General features: G+C 39.7%; 1 protein-coding gene and 1 pseudogene across 1 annotated transcript in view; both read right to left on the bottom strand.

The window, feature by feature from the left end:
* The window catches only part of LOC109112866 (pleckstrin homology domain-containing family G member 3-like), a 54,852-nt gene that overhangs the window by 13,604 nt on the left and 17,197 nt on the right, over positions 1–24,051 (bottom strand). Inside the window, exons 3-8 of the mRNA XM_042777215.1 lie at positions 11,475–11,544; positions 11,070–11,116; positions 7,107–7,257; positions 4,465–4,596; positions 4,157–4,339; positions 2,309–2,401 (exon numbers count right to left, since the gene is read on the bottom strand). Coding sequence (XP_042633149.1) covers positions 2,309–2,401; positions 4,157–4,339; positions 4,465–4,596; positions 7,107–7,257; positions 11,070–11,116; positions 11,475–11,544 — 676 coding nt within the window. The remainder of the gene's footprint in view (positions 1–2,308; positions 2,402–4,156; positions 4,340–4,464; positions 4,597–7,106; positions 7,258–11,069; positions 11,117–11,474; positions 11,545–24,051) is intronic.
* Positions 17,263–20,575, bottom strand: LOC109096387 (annotated as a pseudogene).

The raw sequence follows: 24,051 nt of genomic DNA, 5'->3' as shown, positions 1-24,051 counted from the left end.
TATTGTGAAAATACTGCATTTCCGTGTCAATCCATGTTAATTTTTACCGTGAACAATGCGCTGTCATTTTAATTCAGCGCATGCAGCACAGCAAAAATAGACTCGGTACGTAAACGATCACTGCACTGCTGCAGACGCACCACTCCTGGAACGCACTGATGGACCACAACGGTGTGAACGCTGGAATCCGTTAACATGGGTGCGTAAAAAAAAAAAAAAAAATGCAATGCATACGGACTGCAGACGGAGTATGTGTGAAACAGGCGTAAGGTTGTTTGCAACTTGTGCAATGCGGAATTAGTAGGAGTTCTTCCAGTCTCAATTACCACCTAAACGCAAAGTATCCCTTAGCTAATGCGGAAGATGCCGGGCCAAGCAATGTAGCGCAGGGGAAGAGTCGTTGTTAAACTACTATGTTTGAGTGCAGCACAGCTCTATCAGTACTAACAAGTACATCTTATTGAACATAATTTGAATGCCTTCGGCAGAATTAAAATTAACCATTTTAATCTAGATTAATCTAGATTAATTCCAAGATTACAGTGAGATTAATCTAGATTTAAAAAATTAATCTATGCCCACCACTAATATAAATCTGTGTCATCAGAATAAAAGTGATAGTTTTATCAACTTTTAAAATGGGTAAATATAAAAAGCAAAGGATGAAGAACTGAGCCCTGACAGGATAGAACCTCTGGGATCTGTACACCCATAGTAACTGACAGGATTAGTAACCTCTGGGTATCTCTGATACACCAAAGAGTCAATCAATCCATAAAAGAACAACGTGTCAAATGCTGAGGATATAAGAATTGACAGAGATTTCACAACGGCACCGTATTTTCACGCTGTCTTTATTAAAATACATTTGCACGCCCAGGGTCTGCTAAAAAATAGGTGTGTTTCAGCAGCACACAAACAAAATGCCTAAAGTCTGGCACAATATTAAAATATAGGCGGGTTCAAACGGATTAACACACAGGGTCGTTCGGAGACGCATTATGCATAAGAATTTTTTGTAGGCTAATTAAATATAAAAATGCCTACATGTCATAATGGATAGTCATCGCATGTTTCAGAATTAGGCTATCTATTTGCTTGCACTGAGCAGCTCTGTTTCATCTCGGAGACGCATTCTGTCTTTGCGCTTGCCAAATTCCGCCATGTAAATAGCAAATCCGTCATGGAACGAGCGCGACTTGCTCTTAAAGCAAATGGAAGATGAGACTCTGATTGGTTTATTGCATGTTATGCCCAAAAAACACCCATTACTCATTAAGAGAATAGGGACAACCCGTTTAGACCATGCGCCCGGGCGCGCCAACCGTTTTTCCGTCGTTAAAATAGCAAAAGTGGATTTGGACACGCCCTGAGTGCACCTGTGCTGTGTACTTTACACTTTGCGTTTAGATTGTTAAAATAGGACCCCGAGAGTCAAATGCTATTAACAAGTCAATGGCAACTTTAACCAAAGCTGTCTACGCAATTGCCGACACCCAGATTGGTGGGGCTCAAAAAGGTTATTAACCATTAAATGACTGTGCAGTTGGGATGTAACAACACCCTCTAAAATTTTAGCCAATTTTCTGTGTCAGCTGCATCACGCCAATACGCTGTTTCCGTTCAGATCAAATCACAACAATGTAGGAAACAGATCCAGCGTGACACAGCTGACAAAGAACAACATACGTCCAGCAGATATTCTCCAAAATGTCACCAGGGTGATGCAGAGAAGACAAATTGTTGAATAAAGTCTTTGTTTTTTTTTTTTTTTTAATTTTGCGCACAAAGTATTCTTGTAGCTTCCTATAATTGCGGAAGAACCACTGATGCCACATGTATTATTTTACAGATCTCCTTGCTATGTTTCTGGACTTGGGAACGTTTCAGTTGCATTGCTGTCTATGCAGGGTCAGACAGCTCTCAGATTCCATAAAAAATATCTTAATTTGTGTTCTGAAGATGAACGAAGGGTTTGAAACGACATGAGGGTGAGTAATCAATGAAAAAAAAAAACATTTTTGGGTGAACTATCCCTTTAAGGAGAAAAAGCTCAGCAATGATATTGACTAATGAATTGGCACATGGTTGTTAGCATTGTAAGCATATTAAAATCATCAGATAGACATGTTAACAATGTTAAAAACTTGATTTTCACCACAGGGGGTCTTTAAAGATTTCTACTTTTTTGTAGAATAATGTAATACACGTTTGCAACACAGCAAAAGAAAATAAAATTTAAATTTTTTTGCAGAACTATTGAATAAAATTTGTATTTATGTAAAGGCACTAATAACTGAAGACACACCTGGACAGAATGAGGTTGTTTGGGATGCTTGTAATGAGTGACACTGAAGCACAGAGAATCCTTGGCACTTTCAATCAACATGAGCGTTGAGCACTGTGGTAAGGAAAGGGAAATAAGAGATAAAACAATGGCGGCTTCACCAAACAAGAGGCATTACCTCTCATTCACCTCTTATAATTTATAAGAGGTAAAGGCTTCACCTTTACATTAGTGCTGACTGTTAAGACTATAAATGCATAAAAAAAAGTACTACAGTCGTGGCCAAAAGTTTTGAGAATTACATAAATATTGGAAATTGGAAAAGTTGCTGCTTAAGTTTTTATAATAGCAATTTGCATATACTCCAGAATGTTATGAAGAGTGATCAGATGAATTGCATAGTCCTTCTTTGCCATGAAAATTAACTTAATCCCAAAAAAACCTATCCACTGCATTTCATTGCTGTCATTAAAGGACCTGCTGAGATCATTTCAGTAATCATCTTGTTAACTTAGGTGAGAATGTTGACGAGCACAAGGCTGGAGATCATTATGTCAGGCTGATTGGGTTAGAATGGCAGACTTGACATGTTAAAAGGAGGGTGATGCTTGAAATCATTGTTCTTCCATTGTTAACCATGGTGACCTGCAAAGAAATTTGTGCAGCCATCATTGCCTTGCATAAAAATGGCTTCACAGGCAAGGATATTGTGGCTACTAAGATTGCACCTAAATCAACAATTTATAGGTTCATCAAGAACCTCAAGGAAAGAGGTTCAATTCTTGTAAAGAAGGCTTCAGGGCGTCCAAGAAAGTCCAGCAAGTGCCAGGATCGTCTCCTAAAGAGGATTCAGCTGCGGGATCGGAGTGCCACCAGTGCAGAGCTTGCTCAGGAATGGCAGCAGGCAGATGTGAGCGCATCTGCACGCACAGTGAGGCGAAGACTTTTGGAAGATGGCCTGGTGTCAAGAAGGGCAGCAAAGAAGCCACTTCTCTCCAAAAAAAACATCAGGGACAGATTGATCTTCTGCAGAAAGTATAGTGAATGGACTGCTGAGGACTGGGGCAAAGTCATATTCTCCGATGAAGCCCCTTTCCGATTGTTTGGGGCATCTGGAAAAAGGCGTTGTCCGGAGAAGAAAAGGTGAGCGCTACCATCAGTCCTGTGTCATGCCAACAGTAAAGCATCCTGACACCATTCATGTGTGGGGTTGCTTCTCATCCAAGGGAGTGGGCTCACTCACAATTCTGCCCAAAAACACAGCCATGAATAAAGAATGGTACCAAAACACCCTCCAACAGCAACTTCTATCAACAACCCAACAACAGTTTGGTGAAGAACAATGCATTTTCCAGCACGATGGAGCACCGTGCCATAAGGCAAAAGTGATAACTAAGTGGCTCGGGGACCAGAATGTTGAAATTTTGGGTCCATGGCCTGGAAACTCCCCAGATCTTAATCCCATTGAGAACTTGTGGTCAACTTGAACTTGAGGCGGGTGGACAAACAAAAACCCACTAATTCTGACAAACTCCAAGAAGTTATTATGAAAGAATGGGTTGCTATCAGTCAGGATTTGGCCCAGAAGTTGATTGAGAGCATGCCCAGTCGAATTGCAGAGGTCCTGAAAAAGAAGGGCCAACACTGCAAATACTGACTCTTTGCATAAATGTCTTGTAATTGTCGATAAAAGCCTTTGAAACATATGAAGTGCTTGTAATTATATTTCAGTACATCACAGAAACAACTGAAACAAAGATCTAAAAGCAGTTTAGCAGCAAACTTTTTGAAAACTAATATTTATATAATTCTCAAAACTTTTGGCCACGACTGTACTTCTCTATGAACAGATAACAGATAAAGTCATACCGAGATGTGTGTCTTATAGACGTAATGTTCTCCTCTGCGTTTGGTGATAAGGAGCATGCGGTCAAAGAGAAAGAGCGTACGTTCATTCTTGGCACGGTGGACACGAAAGGTGCCCTCGAGAACCAATTCTCCATATGTAGTCAGATCAGGTCCCTTCCAGTTTATGAGCAGAGACTGGACCTCCTGAGATAGATTATGGAGGTACAGAGATCATGAATTGGTTCATATCTTCACTAAACATGGCGAGTACATAAACAAGAGCAGTGAAACATGCTCATAACACAAATACTTTGTGTTCGCGGGCTCACCTGAAGACGGACTGCATGTTCATGCTTTCTCTTCATGTCGTTTATATACCACGCAACACCAGTCATAGTGTATATGGCCTCCTCCACCACCTCATAACCCTCCTCCTCTGGATCAAAGTGCTTGGCAATCTCCTACAATATAAAGAACACATCCAAATAAATTCAAAATTGTTTATTGCATAAAAGCAACAAAAATGTCAATCATGAAATCAACCATGACATTTTTTAACATTACCTTGAACTGTTTAAGGCTAACAATATTCACAATTATTCACATTACAGGCTGAATAGAAAAACTTTGTAAATGCATTAGCCGACATATGATTTCTTCCCAAGTATCATGCTCTATTACCAAGTTATCAATGGATTTCCAGCAATGTACTGTAGAGCAGTGGTTCTCAGTCTTTTTGACTCCAAGGTCCCCATTGTCAACAATATTTGAAGGTCCCATAACTTTTCCAGTTGCTTGTGATTTACTGGACAAAGATTAAGGTGATTTTCTTTGGGAACCCTGGTTCTTCAATTAAAAACAGTTGTTGAGGCGGTAAATAGAAATAAGGAATATCCTGATTTTTAATTCTTTTAGTCTTTAATATATATTTTTTTCCCTCATTTGACATAATTTTAGGTCATCTTGAGGATTCCATGGAAGTTTACTGAGGCCCCCTAGTGGGCCCCACTTCAAAATCACTGCTGTAGATTTTGGTTAAACGCACGGCTTTTGAAGTCAACAACAAACCAGGTTGGTAGTGTTTTTCACTTTTAAGTGTTCCTTTTAAAAATAAGAGTAAAAAAATTAAGCCGCAAAATAAGCCATCCACAATTATACCAATGCACATTTATATGGTTATTTTGCATTTGATTATGTGCATTTAGTATTTTTACCTGTTGTCCATAACCCTAGCAACACAGACCTGTGATCTGTTTTGCTTGAGAACCCATGATATAGCTCTTTCCTCTTCACTCTTTCAGTAAATATCTTACAAATGCACAAGAATGAAAAAAATAATAATACAAAAAATATAATAATAATAAGAATAACTAGAATGTACATTTCCTGAAGAAAATGTGAGTGGTGCTTGCAGTGGCAAAACTCGGCCCTCAGTTGCTAAAGTCCTTTTCATAGAGTTCATAGCCTGATTTATGTCTTAGCTAATCACTATTAGCATGTAGCTATTCACTGCTAGCATGACTAGCATGTTGGAATTCCAGTTTGCTAGCATGAGTCAAAAGAGCCAACCGCCATGTCTTTACGATGTTCTGATTCAGAGATATAGGTCTTGCAAAACTGTTGCTAGGGTACTCTGTTTGGTTGCTAGGGAGTGGCCTGACAGCTCCCAATGACGATACTCCAAAGGCTGCTTGACAGTATAAGCCAAACGCCATGTCTGTACATTGTTCTGATTCAGAGATATAGATCTTGCAAAACGGTTGCTAGGGTACTCTGTTTGGTTGCTAGGGAGTTGCCTTGCAGCTCCCAATGATGATACTCCAAAGGATGCTTGACAATATAATCCAACCCCCATTTCTCTACGATGTTTTGATGCAGAGAGATAGGTCTTGCAAAACGGTTGCTAGGGTACTCTGTTTGGTTGCTAGGGAGTTGCTTGGCAGCTGGGAATGATGGCTGCTTTCCAGTATGAATGATATAAACCAACCCTTATGGCTTTATAACATTCAGATTTGAAGATGTCCCTCTATGCTTTGGGTTGCTAGGGTGCTCTAAATGGTTGCTAGGGCGTGGCTATGAAGTCTTGAAGGTGATTCTTGATTGGCTGTTTGCTGCCCCGAGTCAAACGAGCCCACCCTCATGTTTCTATGACACTCCTATCCAAAGATATAAATTTGATCTTTTTCAATGGAAGTCTATGGAGATTGTTACTAAGAGGCCCTAAATGGTTGCTAGGGCGTGGCTTGACTGCTTCACAATGATCCAGACAGACTGATTGGTTGCCTGATTAAAATGAGCCCACCCCCATGTCTCTATGACATTGTGATCCAGAGTTATGTTCAATGCAATACTCCTATGTAAATTACCATAGTAGTAAAAACACACTGTTTCATGGGCGATCCCTCACCATAATATGTCTATGGGGCATTTTTGGGGGGCTCTTGCGCCCCAGGGGTACAACTTATACCCCACTGCAGGGTATGTTCTCGCACAGCCTGATAGCCTCTCCAAATGTGGTGATTCACATGTTTTTGCGACATTCTGTCTCAGAGCTACGATCCGTCAAAGTTGGCCGCAATGCATTGTCTATGCGATTTTTCGGGCGATATTTCGCCCGGTGTGCGAACATCGTACGCCCGATCGCTTATAAAAGTCATAGCACACCATTCCCGAATAGGCCGCACGATTTGACACCTCTTTTGCGGGTCTGTGACAAAAACTGCGGGACTAGTTACGCGCCGAAATTTGTACGGATCTAGAAGAAGAAGAAGAAGAAGAAGAAGAAGAAGAAGTATGGAGCATAGCATAGTAGTTCGGCAAGCACCACTAATAATATATTTTATATACATGAATGCAAAAAACTATCATAGTCCACCAAAAATTATCATGCATGATAAGCATTGCTCACAGTAGGTCATTTGTAGCCTTTACTATATTCTATAAAGTATTATTCTGAGATTGGTTGTCTAACCTGTAGTAACAGATGATATTTGAGGATCCTCTGGACAGGCTTGAGAAGGTAAGATCCTAGAGGCAGGGATCGCTTTAAAGCAGCTTGCCTCTCCCTGAAGAAATTGGCAAGAGTTTTGTTCCTCATGCAGTCTGTTAGAGCAGCCACAGAACTGTTGAGAGAGTATGAACAGTCAAAACACAGCACACCACACTAACAAATTCGTCAATATACAAATTGATAACAGTCAACTTACATAGAACATTAAACAATAACTCTTGATGATTCATTAATCAAAGTTTAAAAAGAATATACATAATACTCTAAACAGAAATAGCACTAACAGTGAGACTGTACTACCCATCCCTCATGTGCAGAGGAGCAATTGACTATTGATTGGGCGTTGACTTGTAGTAACAATGACATCTACATCTTCATCCATCTAAACACACATCACATTATACACATAACTCTGACTTTTAAACATAATGCAGTTTTTTTTAACTGCATTGTTTTAGGTCTGTGCTTGATTTTACTATACACTGTAAAAAAAAAAAAGTAAAAAAAAAAATTAGTTTTTACAAAATAATTTTGGCACCTGACCAGCTGTGGTTACCAGAGTAATTCTGGAAAAAAATTAAAAATAAAAAAAAAATACAGAAAAACCTGTAAATACATTAACAGAACAAACTGTAAATTACTGAAAAAAAATTTAATTTACAAACAAGAAAATCTGAAGGTAAACCAGTAAATTCAACAACTCACACTACTAAAATGGTTTTGTACTTTTAACATATACTGACAACCACCATAATAATGCAGGTGTTAAAGAGAAAGCCACATGAAGAATCAAAGTTTATCACAAGTAGCTTTCCCACAAGCTGAAGTACACTACAGAAGTCATTCACGCAAACAAAAAACAGCATTATGGTAACACACTGACACTTAAATAAGGCAATAATCATTCTTTAAACAACAGAAGATGTAACATAAAACCCAAATCTACATTACTGTTAACAAAAACTATTAAGAAACATGCTTATTTAAACAAAATACTTACAAATATGGAGTTTCACGCATGTAATTCTAAGAATTTCAGTTTGCAGTTTTTGACTGTACTGTAAATTACACATCGATTTGTTCTTTTTTGTACAGTTAACAGCATTTTACTGTAAAATTACATCAAATGTCTGTTTATATTGGTTCAGTAACCTTGGTTTCTCCCAAGGTTATTTTCTCCATTCTGTCACCGATGGAGTTTTGGTTCCTTGGCGCTGTCGCCTCTGGCTTGCTTAGTTGGGGACACTTCATTTACAGCGATATCGTTGACTTGATTGCAAATTATTGCACAGATACTATTTAAACTGAACTGAGATGATGACATCACTGAATTCAATGATGAACTGCCTGATGTTAACTGTCATTTTGCATTATTGACAGACTGTTTTCCTAATTAATGTTGTTCAGTTGCTTTGACGCAATCTTTTTTGTTTAAAGCGCTATATAAATAAAGGTGACTTGACTTGACTTGACTTGACTATGACTATTTTTCCCTGTATACAGTGGCTTGTGAAATCATTTTCAACCTTCATTTTTTTCACATTTTGTTATTTAAGTGAGTGAATGACGTGACATACAGCCAAGTATGGTGACCCATACTAGGAATATGCTCTGCATTTAACCCATCCAAAGTGCACACACACAGCAGTGAACACACACACATCATGAACACACACGGAGCAGTGGGCAGCCATTTATGCTGCAGCGCCCCGGGAGCAGTTGGGGGTTCGGTGCCTTGCTCAAGGGCACCTCAATCATGGTACTGAAGGTGGAGAGAGCGCTGTACATTCACTCTAAAATAAGTACATTGCATAAGTATTAATACCCTTAACTCAGAGGTGCCCAACCATGCTCCTGGCAATCGACTGTCCTGTAATATTCAGCTCCAATCCTAATCAAACACACCTGAAGCAATTAATTAAGTTCTTCAGGCTCAGTTAAAAATTAAAGGCAGGTGTATTTGATTAGGGTTGGAGCTCACCATAAGTTGGCTTGTCAACCGCCATTAAATCGTACAAGAAGAAGAAGAAGGGTTGGAGCTAAACTTTGCAGGATAGTTGATTGCCAAGAGCAGGGTTGGGCACACCTGCCTTAACTAAATATTTAGCTAAAGAACCCTAACAGCCTCAAGACTTTTTAGTTTGATGCGACAAGCTATACACATCAGCTTTTGGCAATTATCTGCCTTCCTTCTCCTCTTCTCTTCACCTCTCATGCTCTGTCAGGTTGGATGGGGGCAGATGCACATTTTCAGGTTTCTCCAGAAATATTTGATTGGGTTCAAGTTCAGACGGTGGCTGGGCTACTCACGGACATTCACAGAGTTGTCTATAAGCCACTCTTGCTGTGTGTTTAGGGTCATTGTCCTGTTGGAAGGTGAACCTTCTGCCCAGTCTGAGGTTCTGAATGCTCTGAAATGGGTTTTCATTAAGGCTATCTCTATATTTTGCTGCATTGAGCGATCCTTCTATTCTGACGAGTTCCTCAGTCCCTGCCGCTGAATAACAGCCCCACAGCATGAGGCTGCTAACAGCACACTTTACTTTTGGGATGGTACTCATGAAGAAAAAGCATGAACATGCAGTCCGTCTTCAGGTGATAAGCAGAGATTGTTTCCTTCAAACATGATGCTTAGAATTGAGGTTCATCAGACCAGAATATCTTGTTTCTCAGAGTCTGAGGGTCCTTTAGGTGCTTTTTTGTAAATTCCAAGTGTTTTCTCATGTGTCTTAACTGAAGAGAGGACTGAGTCTTACCATAAAGCCCAGATTGGTGGAGTGTTGCATTGATGTTTGTCCTTCTGTATTTCTCCTATCTCTACATATGATCATGGAGTTCAACTAGAGTGACCATCAGGTTCTTGGTCACCACACTAACCAAAGCCCTTCTCCATCAGTTGCTCAGTTTGGCCAGGAGACCAGCTCTAGGAAGAGTCCTGGTTGTTTCAAACTTATTTTATTTAACAGAGACTAAATGCTTCTGTGACCCTTCAATGAAGCAGAATTTTTTTCTGAACTCTTCCCCAGGTATGTGGCTTGACAAAACTGTTTCTGAACTTTACAGGCAGTTCTTTTGACCTCAGTGCTCGATTTTGTCTGCATTATCAGCTGTTAGACCTTTTATTAAGATGTGTACCTTTCTAAATCATGCCCATTCAATTGAATTTGCCACAGGTTAACTTCACTTGAAGTGTAGTAACATCTATAAGCAATATGAATGCTACTCAGCTAAATTTCAACTGTCCCAGATAAGGGTATGGATACTTATGCAATGGAATCATTTTCGTTTTTTTATTTTTAATACATTTGCAAATGTTAAAAAACAGTTTTTTGGTTTACCATTATGGTGTCTGGTGTGCAGATTGATGTGGGGAAAAAAAGCAATTTAAAGCAGTTTAACTTAGGGCAGCAACATAATAAAACGTGAAAAAAATGAAGGGGTATGAATACTTTTGCAACGCACTGTATAGTACAGGAACTTACTGTTAACAGTTTTTTTTCCATAGCATTTTTTCTGTAGATTGTTTTGTAACTATTTACTGCTGCTATGGCTAAATAAATATGTAATTAATTTTACTGTCCCCACACATTAGTTCAGTAATGTCTGGTATTGACCCTGAATTTGTGTGCTTGTCCAGGAATTAAAAACCTTATTATTTGACCAACCACTACATTAATATTAGTTACTGAATTGAAAAATACTTATATTTTTGATGCAGTTTAACCACATTTGATGAATATTATGGATAAAAGCGTAAATCTCACAAATCCTGTCAAGAAATGTCAGGGTAATATTGTAACTCCTCCCATATTACCCAGAAACCAAAGGTGCTTTTCTTTGGTGCAGGAAAATTATATTAATCTGACCACCTAGCCAGAGGCTCTTCAACATAATATGTCACTTTGGGCATTCAGTGCAACTTACTTTGGGTAGTTGGTGCAATATTGTGTGTAGATGTCAAAATATTCACGCTTAAAACAGAGAGGAAAACAAAAGTCAATAAAGCTTTTCTTAAAATGCATTCAAAAGCAAATAGCCTCATTTACATAATTCAATTTGGAAATCGTCATAAGCTGTTTATCTGCAGCTTGAGTATAACAAAGTTGTTTTCAAGTAATGATGTTAAAGAATTTAATGAATAAATAACCACAAACACTTATCATTAAAGTTATATTTCCAGTTTAGTTTCATAAACATATTACTCAAATATAATCAGATCTAAAGCATTGAAAGGTACTGGGTCAGCTTGAAAGTGACATGACATACAGCCAAGAATTGTGACCCATACTCAGAATTAGTGCTCTGCATTTAATGCTTTGTAAACTTCACCTTGATCACAAAGCATCTGGCAATGGCCACAGGATCATTGTCACACATGTCCAGTGATTGAAGGAGCTCACTAAAAAAAAAGAGAGAGAGAGAAAACATGTTTACAGACAAAAAAAAAAATATATATTAAATAAATAAAATAAATTAACGCACAATTCTGTAAGATAAAACAGCCCCATTAGGGCCATTATAGCATTAAGCTTGGAAAAGGCCTTGTGATAGAGAATTAACAACACATGCAGTCTGCAGGTCAGTCATTCTTCTCTACCTGTGGTCAGTGAAATAAATGAATGTCTCTTATCACTCTTCATATGTCCATGAATGTGATTAATAAAGTAATGCCTTGATGGAGCACCTTAAATCTTTTTAATTAAAATAAACAATAAAATCACTGTAATGAACAACAGCAGGTGGCTTTTACCTCTTAAAAATGGACATGAAAAAAGACACTACTGCGTAGCAAATGCTTACATGTATAAAATGATTCCAGTAACAGTGAATAGCTTTTTTATAGTTGTCTCAGCATATTAACTTGGGATAGGAGAAAGTATTTCGATGACAAAAAACTTTCCTGCCAGAAGGTATTTAAGGGATAGTTCACCCAAAAAAAAGATATCTGTTTTACCATTAAAATCTTCAGACATATTTTGCTCAGGTCTGTCTTTTTTGTGTACATCTCAGCTGTGCCACAGCAAACACCACAGCATACAGAGGTCCACATGTTCTGTGTCATGCATTTGTGACAAACCACATACTGAAATATGGCAATTATTCACACACTTACTGTATGGTATTGAAACTGCATGGTATTGAGAAAAGTACCTCTCTGCAGTAAGACCAACATCTGACAACATTGAAGAAAAAGATGCACAACCAACCGAGAGAACCGCAGTCTTATGAGGATTGTCAAGCAAAATAGATTCAAGAATTTGAGTGAACTTCACAAGGAATGGACTGAGGCTGGGGTCAAGGCATCAAGAGCCACCACACACAGACGTGTCAAGGAATTTGCCTACAGTTGTCGTATTCCTCTTGTTAAGCCACTTCTGAACAACAGACAACGTCAGAGGCGTCTTACCTGGGCTAAGGAGAAGAAGAACTGGACTGTTGCCCAGTGGTCCAAAGTCCTCTATTTCAGATGAGAGCAAGTTTTGTATTTCATTTGGAAACCAAGATCCTAGAGTCTGGAGGAAGAGTGGAGAAGCTCATAGCCCAAGTTGATTGAAGTCCAGTGTTAAGTTTCCACAGTCTGTGATGATTTGCGGTGCAGTGTCATCTGCTGGCGTTTGTCCATTGTGTATTTTGAAAACCAAAGTCACTGCACCTGTTTACCAAGAAATTTTAGAGCACTTCATGCTTCCTTCTGCTGACCAGCTTTTTGAAGATGCTAATTTCATTTTCCAGCAGGATTTGGTACCTGCACACACTGCCAAAAGCACATAAGGTGGTTAGATGACCATGGTGTTGGTGTGTTTGACTGGCCAGCAAACTCACCAGACCTGAACCCCATAGAGAATCTATGGGGTATTGTCAAGAGGAAAATGAGAAACAAGAGACCAAAAAAGCAGATGAGCTGAAGGCCACTGTCAAAGAAACCTGGGCTTCCATACCACCTCAGCAGTGCCACAAACTGATCACCTCCATGCCACGCCGAATTGAGGCAGTAATTAAAGCAAAAGGAGCCCCTACCAAGTATTGAAAAATATTAAATATGAGTATTATTTGCCTACAAAACCACCACTGGCTCTGCACCCCTTTACCTAAATTCATTACTTCAGACTTATGTACCCTCTAGAAGCTTGCGTTCTGCAAGTGAACGTCGCTTGATTGTGCCATCCCAAAGAAGCACAAAGTCACTTTTACGGACTTTTAAATTAAATGTTCCCTCCTGGTGGAATGACCTGCCCAACTCAATCCGAGCAGCTGAGTCCTTAGTCATCTTCAAGGATCAGGATTCCATTGTCCTCATTTGTAAGTTGGTTTGGATAAAAGCGTCTGCTAAATGACTAAATGTAAATGTAACGTAAATGTAATGTATTGAGTACATGTACAGTAAATGAACATACTTTCCAGAAGGCCAACAATTCACTAAAAACATTTTTTTTTATTGGGCTTATGAAGTATTCTAATTTGTTGAGATGAATTGGTGGGTTTTTGTTAAATGTGAGCCAAAATCATCACAATTAAAAGAACCAAAGACAACTTCAGTCTGTGTGCATTGATTTATACACGAGTTTCACAATCTGAGTTAAATTACGGAAATAAATGAACTTTTATTCATTCTAATTTATTGACATTCTAATTTATTGAGATGCACCTGTATATACTGGAATATACCATACCATAAGGCGTGAGTAGCGGTTCACTTTGGGATATTTTTTGCTCATTATGATTTTTTTCTGTCAATACTAAAACGTGTGAACTACAAAGCCTATTTTACCTAATGAATAATAGTTTAGCTTCAAAATGGGCAACATCACGAATAAGAAACATTTAGATTTGTCCCGAATGAAAGAGGTAAGCTGAACCTTACCTTGTGTTTCGCTTTACATTATTATTATTATTATTATTATTATTATTATTTGTTTTTGTTTATAGCTAAGCCTATATTATTATATACTGCAATTATATTTATAGATTATAATTACATATATTTTTAATTCTTGTTCTGTTCTGATAGTTAAATTTAAAGGATTTGTTGTAAAGTGAGGGGAACTAAAATATCCTGTTGGTACATTATAACTATATATTATTATTTCTGAATGTAATAAAATGCGACTTATACATGACATATTTTTTTCCTCTCAAAAACGTAATTTATTTTTAGCGTGTTTTTAAAAAAAAATGCAGCAAACGGAAATAGGCGATTAATCGGTTAAAATTTGTTACTGTGGGTTAATCTAGGCTATGTTGTTAACTATTTACAAGTTTCGTGTTTATTTTGTTTATTTTTTTTTTCAATTGCATCTGAAAATTACTTTAAGAAAAAGCCTCCTCCCCCTAAAAATTGTGCATGCACATTAACTTTGTGTGCTATAACCACACAACCTCCCTCCCCATCTGCTCATACAATGACAATTTAAAAATGTTTGATATAAAGGTTGCTGTCCCATTTTATACAGGAATTGTTCATTTTAAAAACAATTAAATTATATTGTTAGTTTAATGGTAACATGCAATCAAGGTCTTCAGTTACTATACAAGATAAAAGTTCATTTAGGCTATTTAACATGCACTGTAACATTTTCACCCGTTTCAATTTATAAACTCCTTGATATTTTAAAGTCAGTTTAATAGTATTGAGATTCAAGTTAAATCTAGTATAAAAAAAAATAAATAAATAAAAATAAAAAAAACTGAAGGTCTATGAAACATCAGTAAATAAAGCATTTTTTTAAACAATGGCACTTAAAGTTTTGACCTAAAGCATTATTTCAACCATATAGCCAGTGAATGAATAAAAATGCATACTTTTCAATGAAAGAACACTTAAGAGTGTAGGTTGCTTCTGGTGTTTGGATTGATACTTCTATACTTCTAATGAGGTCCAAGTTTAAGAATAGCCAACACTAGGTTTTTTCAATGTATTTTTTCTCTCTCTATTAAACAGCATTAACTTACAATGAAACACGTCTTCCTTCAGGTAGACTGAATGTTTTCCTGCCTTGCTAAATGTTGGGCTTATGATAAATAAGTTGCATTCGCCTCAAACAGATTTTGAAAAAACAAAACTTGCGCAAGGTGAACCTGGGTGCAGTTAGTGCGAGTCGCGCTCACTGTGAAGCGGGAGCAGCTGGCAGAGGATTCTGCTTGGTCTTAAAGCCTTCCTCAAATGCCTACGTTCACAAATAACAATGATTTTTGCAAAACGAATGATTAATTATCAATTGAGAATTTGTTATTATTATGGTCTGGTGAAAATACTGATAGGGGCTGAGAGAAGCTACCGATTAGCCAGTCCCAGCCTGATATATATATATATATATATATATATATATATATATATATATATATATATATATATATATATATATATACATATATATATACACACACACAGTAGGTAGACAACCAAAATGGGTAATACTGCCGTGCGTACCGCCGCCGCAGGGCCGCGGCGTTAACTGCAAATCAGTCGCGTGTTAAATTCATTCGCAAAACTACCGCCAGGTGGCGCAAAGGGACGGATTGGGAACTGAATGTAATTGTAAAATGAGATAAAAGGAGGAAGTAAAACAACAATAACATTATGATATAACATTGTAACATATTTAAAAAACATAAAAAAATGTACAGTGAGTTAATTTCAAAATGTAGGATAGTCTTAGGCTACAGTCTACTCATCCAAAATTAAAAGAAAGACCTTTACACAAAGGATCTTATGCAGGCTATTGTTATTAAACAGTCATTAAATATAAGGCCTATATATACGGATAAAAAGCTAAATGTTTTCATTTCGGTTCATTCTATTCTTGGTTTAAAAAAAATCCTTCAGGTTCCATTTGCAGATCGAAATGGGAACGGTCCAGCATTTAGCAATGATTATTATTAATTCTGTTATTATACTTGATTTTTCAAACTGCTAACACTTTGCATTTTTGAATTATGCCTTTACTGTGTGACCAAAAATTGAGCATTTTCTGTTTCAGCTGTTTGATCGCGCTGGTGCCTCGCGCACATTCATTGGAAACAGTAGCCGTTCACCGTGCCATTCGGCGCGAGCAGCGGTCCACTTTGGCATATTTTTGCTAATTATGTTTTTTTTTTTTTTTCGTCAATACTGAAACACGTGTGAACTACAAAGCCTATTTTACCTAATGAATAATAGTTAAGCTTGAAATAGGCAACATCACGAATATGGAAACGTTTGGATTTCTCCCGAATGAGAGAGCCCAACCTTACCTTATGGTTCGCTTTAAATGATTATTCTTTTTTTGTTTTGTTTGTTTGTTTATAGCTAAGCCTATATTATTATATACTGCAATTTTATTTATCCATTAGAATTATATATTTTTAATTCTTGTTCTGTTCTGATAAATTTGCTAAATTTAAAGGATTTGTTGTAAAGTGAAGGGAGCTAAAAATATCCTGTTGGCACATTATAACATTATTAGGCCAGCCGTTATTATTTCTGAATGTAATAAAATGCAACTTATACATGACTTGTAAATTTTTTTCCTCTCACAAACTTAATTAATTTTTTAGCCTGTTTTTAAAAAAATATATCTAATAATAAATAAAAAAACATGCAGCAAATGAAAATAGGCGATTAATCGGTTAAAATTTGTTACTTTGGGTTAACAGTAATTATAATTATTATATACTTAGGAACAGAGTCTGGGCCTAATCTAGGCTATCCAGGGTTTTTATTTTATTTTTTCTTCTTCTTTTTTTTTTTTTTCGTTGCATCTGAAAATGACTGTGCAGCACATTAACTTCGCACGCTCAACCTGCCTCGCGTATTGCTCAGCTGTGGACGATTTCAAAATGTTTGATATAAAGTTTTATGTCCCATTTTATACAGGAATTGTTCATTTAAAAAAAAATTATATTGTTAGTTCTAATTATATTGTTAACACAAGTTCATTTAGACTATTTAACATGCACTGTGACATTTTACCCTTTTTAACTTATAAACTCCTTGAGATTTTAAAGTCAGTTTAATAGTATTGAAGTTCGTTTAAAAAAAGGGTTTTAATTGCTTAAATTATTTCTGTGAATTAATAGTATGTTATCAGGTTTTAATTGCTTAAATTATTTATATGAATTAATAATATGTTATCATGTTTATTCTTGAAGAGAGTTTGAATACACCTTCTGGTGCTACTTGGACACGTCATCAGTGAAAAACCCGGGGTCATAGGGTGTTTCGGGTCTTTAATCTTCATACACCCTCACCCGGGCGACCCAACCGGGGGTGATCAGTCCCCGGCTTGTGTCCAAGTGGCATGTTGCTCCACGGATCCCCCCTACGGATCCACAGCCACCGAGAAGCCCTCTCTGCGGCCTCTAAGATGTTTGCGGTGGCTTTTTTCAATTGCAGTCCTTTCACTCCAAGGAGTTTGAGGGTTCGCAGCAGTGAGTGGCCAGCGAAGCCTCGGCACCCGACCTCGACTGGCTCGCAGCGAGTTTTCCAGCCGTTGTTCCGGCACTCCGAGCTGAGCCCTGCGTACTTAGCCCTCTTACGCTCGTGGGCCTCTTCAATACGGTCTTCCCAGGGGACAGTTAGTTCCAGGATAACCACTTGCTTGGTAGACTCAGACGTTAGCACCATGTCTGGGCGGAGAGAAGTGGCTGTGATGTTGCCTGGGAACTTAAGCTGTCTTCCAAGGTCAACCTGAAGCTGCCAATCACGAGCAGTGGAGAGGAGCCCCCCCGTAGAGCTAGGCCGGTGGAATTGTTCCTTCTGCCCAGCTCTAATGAATGTGATTGTTTGTTTGGGGGCTGCCTGGGTCTTGCTGAGCTGGATCGCTGTGCAGATGGAGTCCGCTAAAGCCTTTAGCACCTGGTCGTGGCGCCAGCGGTACCGCCCTTCCCCCCCTAGCGCTCTTGAGCAGCTGCTCAAAATGTGCTCCAGTGTGCCCCTTTTCTTGCACAGCTTGCACTCAGGAGTGTCTGCCAGGCCCCAGGTGTGCAGGTTAGCTGGGCTTGGGAGGACGTCATAGACGGATTGGACAAGAAACTTGATCCGAAATGGCTCTGCTTTCCAGAGCTCTGCCCAGGTTATTCTGCGTGGATCTGCCTGTTCCCACCTGGTCCACGCTCCTTGTTTGGACATGCTGGCCATTTTGGTGTAGCGTTCTTCCTCCACCTCTGCTCGTATCTCATCCTGAATCAGTTTGCGCCTCTCTTTTCCACGAGCCAGATCATAACGTGGCTTGGGAAAACAACCAAGCCCTGCTCGTCCCATTGCCACGGAGCCCACCAGCGTTTTGTGCCTTAGTCGTGCCTCAGCTGTCGTGACGGCTTCTTGGGCCTGCCACTTTCTCCCGGTCTTCACGAGGATTCCTGCTGCTGCGACTTTTGTGTCTTTGGAATCCCTGTACATCAATACCTCTCTGGAGCGGGTGACTTTAAACTCCTCTGATAGTCCACTCAAAGGAAGATGCAACTTGGTGGAATGGCCGTAAAGGGCAATGCTGCTCAAGGACCGAGGGAGCCCCAGCCATTTTCTGAGGAACTGGCTGATAGACTTCTCTAGAACCTCGACTGTTGATGTTGGTACCTCATAGACTAACAGGGGCCAGAGTATTCTTGGCAAGACTCCATGCTGGTAGATCCAGGTTTTGAATTTTCCGGGGAGGCCACATCTGTCAATCGCTGTGAGCCAGGTAGTCAGGTCACACTTGGTTTGTTTTATGGCAGCTGAGTCCTTCAGGGAGCTATCAAAAAACTTCCCCAAGCTCTTGACTGGTTTTTTCAGTCACTGATGGAATCATGGTCTCTCCCAGGGCAAAGCGGAAAACGGTCGGACACTTTACCCTTCTTAAGGACCAGAGACCTGGACTTGGCAGGCTTGAAGCTCATCCTTGCCCAGGAGATGAGCCGTTCAAGCCCCTGGAGAAGCCACCTGCACTCTGGAACAGATGTTGTCATCACTGTTAAGTCGTCCATGAAGGCTCTTATGGGGGGCTGACGGGTCCCAGATTTTGACTTGGGCCCTCTGCATTCCACCTCGGCCGACTTGACAATCATGTTCATGGCCAGTGAGAAGAGAGATACAGAGATTGTGCAGCCAGTGATTATCCCCCTTTTTCAAGTTGATGCCATGAGGATGTTACTTGGCCTGAAGAGACTCGTGCGCTGAAGTTGTTGTAATAGTCCATGATGAGGTTGCGGATCTTGACAGGAACATGGTGTCTTACCAGTGCAGTTTCAACGAGCTTGTGTGGAATAGACCCCGTAGGCATTGGCCAGGTCAAGCCAGAGAGTTGCCAGATCTCCTTTGCTCTCCTTAGCCTCCCGGATCAGCTGTGTCACCACCCCTGTGTGGCTCCAGACATCCAGGTACTCCTGGGGACTCCTCCCTTCTGGACTGAGGTGTCAATGTAGTTGTTCTTCAGGAGGAAGTCTGTCAGACTGTTGGGACACGATTTTTGAAAAAAAACTCTCTTGCTTTCAACACTGAGCAGCGAGATGATGCGAAACTGATCAATGTTGCAAGAGCCCTCCTCCTTCGGGATCCAGACTCCCTCAGCGTACCTCCATTGCGCAGCAACTTTCCCTCTCCGCCAGATCACCTTCAGGATCTTCCAGAGACGTCTGAGGAGCTGCGGGGGGCACTGCTTGTAGACCTTATAAGGGACCCCGCTGGGACCGGGAGCGGAGCTGGATCTTGCCGCTCTAACGGCTTCTTCCACCTCTTTCAGCGTGGGTTCAGCCGCTGTCGAATTGGATCCCTGGTTCAGGTGGCGCCACCAAATCCCTGCAAGGTTCAAGGTCATGGTCCCCTCAGAGAGTGTGTCACTAAAAGTGGCGTGGAGATGGTTGTCGATCTCCTCTACTACGGGCAAAGCGAGGTGGCCACTTCGCTTCTGGCCCAGTAGTTTTCTTTTTTTTTTTTTTTTTTTTAAAAAGATTGTATTTATGGGCTTTTTATGCCCTTTATTGGAAAGGACAGTGTAGAGTCGTAGACAGGAAAGTGTTTTTTGGTTGAAGAGAGAGGGGGCAAGCGGGATCGTCCAAACAAGTCGAACCCGGGTCGCCGTCAGCGCAGTTTCGCTGTATAAATGTCGGGCGCATAACCGCAAGGCTATTGGCGGCCGCCGACAGGCCAAGTATTTTCTTGGATAAACAGCTGAAGGGGATTGCCAATGAAAGCACTACGTTTCCGAGCCCTTTCCTTGCCCTTCCTTCGGTGCCGTTCTGCTCTCCTCAGTGAGATGAGTCTCTTTCCTTATGATGTTTGTGAGTTCTGACAAGGCAGTCCTTTCTTTCTTCCCTTGGCCATCTTGAAACTGACGTCTCAGGGATTTTTAGTTCTTGTCTCAGCTGACTGATCTTGGCTTCTCGCCGGTTGAGCTTCGCTGGATTCCTATCTCCTCTTCTTTCCTCGACACCAAAACGCGCTCTGCTCCCATGTTCATTATGATGGTACACATGGTCTGGAGGAGCTTCTGGTCGACACTGCCCTTCGCCAGGCCACTTCAGGCACTTGTCTACATCCTCGTCCAGCTTAATCCACTCCTTATTGTTTGCTCCAGGCCACTTCACCCTTTTCCCACCCCCTACGATGTTCCGATTTTTCCTGCTTAGGTGGGGGGATTTGTGTGGCTTGGAGGTTCCGGGTACTGTGGGGAGATTCCGGACCTGGCTCCCTCCTCCGTCTCACCAAAGGTTTCAGCAGCCGGCATGACAGTAAACTACTGCCCCAGCTGCCGTACCTGAGCGTCTAGCGTTCTTCAGCTTCACCTTTGATCCCTTTGCCTGAGGCAGGCCTATCTTTGGCCTGGTGGATCTTCAGGCCCTTTCAGGTTTTTGCAGACCTTGCCGCAAATACCAGACGGGCGCCGCTCGTTAAATCCGTTGTCCATTTTGCTTTTGCTTCCGGTACGTTACCGATAATTCCGTCCCCAATTGGGATGCTCATTCTCCCCCCCCCCCCACTCCCCCTCTCGGGTATCCCTGGGGGTATATTTCTGTTCTGTGGGGTTCTTCGTAGCTTGTTGTGGGTGCTCCCCTCTCAGGAGCTGCAGGTCGGGGGGCTAAGCCCTCCCTGCCCCAGTTGCCGGTCTTTTCCGAGCTGTCTGCATGTCTCTCCAGCCGTGCGCCACTCTATTCGTGGATGTACATCCAGACTTTCCTGGAGGTCACTGGCTGTGCCAGGTAGGTTAGAGTTTGAATACAACTTTCTGGTGGCTACTTGGCCAACCCACGTCATCAGTGGAAAAAACATAGAAAAAATAGAAAATAAGTGTTTATTATTTAAAGAAAATAAGGGAAAAAATAAGTGACGATCCAAATATTATTCATATTTTGTTTTGCTTCACCTATTTAAATGTAGGCTACTATTAATATTCTAATAATAATAATAATAATAATGTTCATTATGTCATTAAAAATGCCATCGGCCTGAGTCAATTGACCATTTGAATAGAATTTGTGGACTTTAAAGGTTAGTGATTTTAGGAGGTTTAGGAAAAAATACTGTGAAATTTCAAATGGTTTTGGGATTTTAAAGCATGAATAACAACTAAGCAGGTCTATGAAACGTTAGCTTAATAAAGCATTTTTTTTAACCAAATGGAACTTTAGTTTTTTTGAACTTAAAACGTTTTGGAACTAAAATATTATTTCAACCATATAGCCTGTGAATAAACAAAAAAAACATACTTTTCAATTCAATTTGAAAGAAACACCTGAGAGGAGTATAGGTTGCTTCTGGTGTTTGGTATTGTACTTCAATATAATGAGCTCCAAGTTTAGGAATAGCCAAACACGGGGTTTTATTGTTTTTTTTTCTCTCTCTCTCTCTCTCTCTCTCTCTATTTAACACCATCAAAATTACAATGAAATACATCTTCCTTCAGGTAGACTTAATGTTTTTCTGTCTTTGCTAAATGTTGGGCTTATGATCAGTAAGTTGTATTTGCTCAAATTGTGATGTAGTAAAATCAACAACTTGCGGACTTTGAAGCTGGAGTGCAGTTTTTTTTGTGCGAGTCCCGCTCGCTGTGAAAGCGGGAAAGCGCTGATGGAGGATTCGACTTTGGTCTTAAAGCGCTTCCGCAAACGCTACGTTCACAAATAACAATGATTTTCATAAAAATAATGATTAATTATCAATTGATAATTTGTTATTATTATGGTCCCCCTTGTGAAAACAATTAAAAATGGCTGGCTTTGGGGGAAAAATAATGAATAAAAAAGAGTAGGGCTGTCTGTGAGTGCAGGCAGGGTTTCAAACTCAGTAACATGACAACACCCCGTTTGGGTGGTAGTTTTTTTTTTTTTCTGTATTAGATTGTTGGTGGGTTGATATAAATTTGTGGAATCTCCTTGGTCTTTCATATGGATGGTGTCCTTAATGAGGGTAAATCAAAACTTGCAGAACAGGTTTAGAATAGGAAAAAAAAACGAATTTGGCCTCGACATTTTTGGTTTTAGGGCCCCACTTTGAAGAAAGGTTTTTGATCCACTTCAAAAATGTTTGATATACTGTATAGCGCAATATAGTTTATTGGTTATTATAACTTTATTTTTAGAGGTAGTTTTGCCTTAAAAAAACAATATTGTAAATGGTCAATATAAACAAATTCGCAAACCTGTTGCGTTTAATTTAATTTGTCTTCGTCTAAACAAATATTTTTTTAGACTATGAAATATAAATTCTCACAGAACGTAGCCTTTTCATAACCAATATATTGAACCATCTCTTTATGTTTTTTTATTGTTTTTTATGTTTTTTTTATGTTTTTTAATCAGTCCATTATTTTAGCATTTCAATGATTAGCTAAAATCGCTGCAGTGCAGGTTTAATTTATTCGGTTTATTGTTTTTAATTAGGCCCTAATATGGGAACGCGCAATTATACGAAATAATAAAGCGTCCTTCTCAAAAAATTAGGCTTGTGATTAAAAGTTCATTATTTGCCATAATGTAATGAATAAACACCATTAAACTATGTCATATATATTTAGATTCATTGCGACACCAAACGGAAAATATTTCAGGTCTTTTATTGGTTTTATATAATGATGATTTTGGCATACCCAGCTCATGAAAACCCAAAAAATTCCTATCTCAAAAAATTTAGCCATATTTCAATTCCGCCCAATAAAGGAAAAGTGTTTAATACAAAAAAAGTAAACCTTCAAATAAATTATTGTTCAGTTATGCACTCAATATTTGGTCGGGAATCCTTTGCAGAAACTGACTGCTTCAATGCGCGTGTGCAATGGAGGCAAATTCAGCCTGTGCCAACTGTTGAGGTGTTTATGGGAGGCCCAGGATGCTTCGGATAGCGGGGCCCTTAAGCTCATCCAGAGTTTGGGTCTTTTGTATCCAACTTTCTCTTCACAATACCAAAGTATTCTCTATGGGTTCCGGGGCTCAGTGAAGAGTTTGGTCAGGCCAATTGAGCCACAGTAATTACCATGCGTCAGTAAACCAGTTACCATGGTGGTTTGGCACTGTAGATCAGGTGCCACAGGTCGTGCTGAAAAAGAGAAATCTTCATCTCCATAAAGCTTTTCAGCAGATGGAAGCAAGACGTGCTCTCAAAATCTCCTGATGGAGAGCTAGCTGCATTGACCATGCCTGATTAATAAAACACACAGGGGAGTAACACCCGCAGCTGACATGGAACCCCGACCATCATGACGGTGGGTAACTTGACACCTGGACTTCCGGCATTTTGGGCATTTCCTTATCCACCAGTCTTCCTCCCGGACTTATGACACTTGATTTCCGAATGACATGCAAAATTTGCTTTCATACGAAAAAGTACTTGTTCAACGGTTCTGCTCGGTGTCTGATTGGTGGCCTCTGTCTCTTCAAACCGGACCAATGGAGCAACAGGCGCTTCTGCGCTGTTTCTGGTTCAAAAGTGGCTTGACTGGGGAATGCGGCAGGCCGT

This window comes from Cyprinus carpio, chromosome A20 (genome assembly GCF_018340385.1).
Source record: "Cyprinus carpio isolate SPL01 chromosome A20, ASM1834038v1, whole genome shotgun sequence".
Taxonomy (NCBI): domain Eukaryota; kingdom Metazoa; phylum Chordata; class Actinopteri; order Cypriniformes; family Cyprinidae; genus Cyprinus; species Cyprinus carpio.
This window is presented reverse-complemented; position numbering and strand designations above follow the sequence as displayed.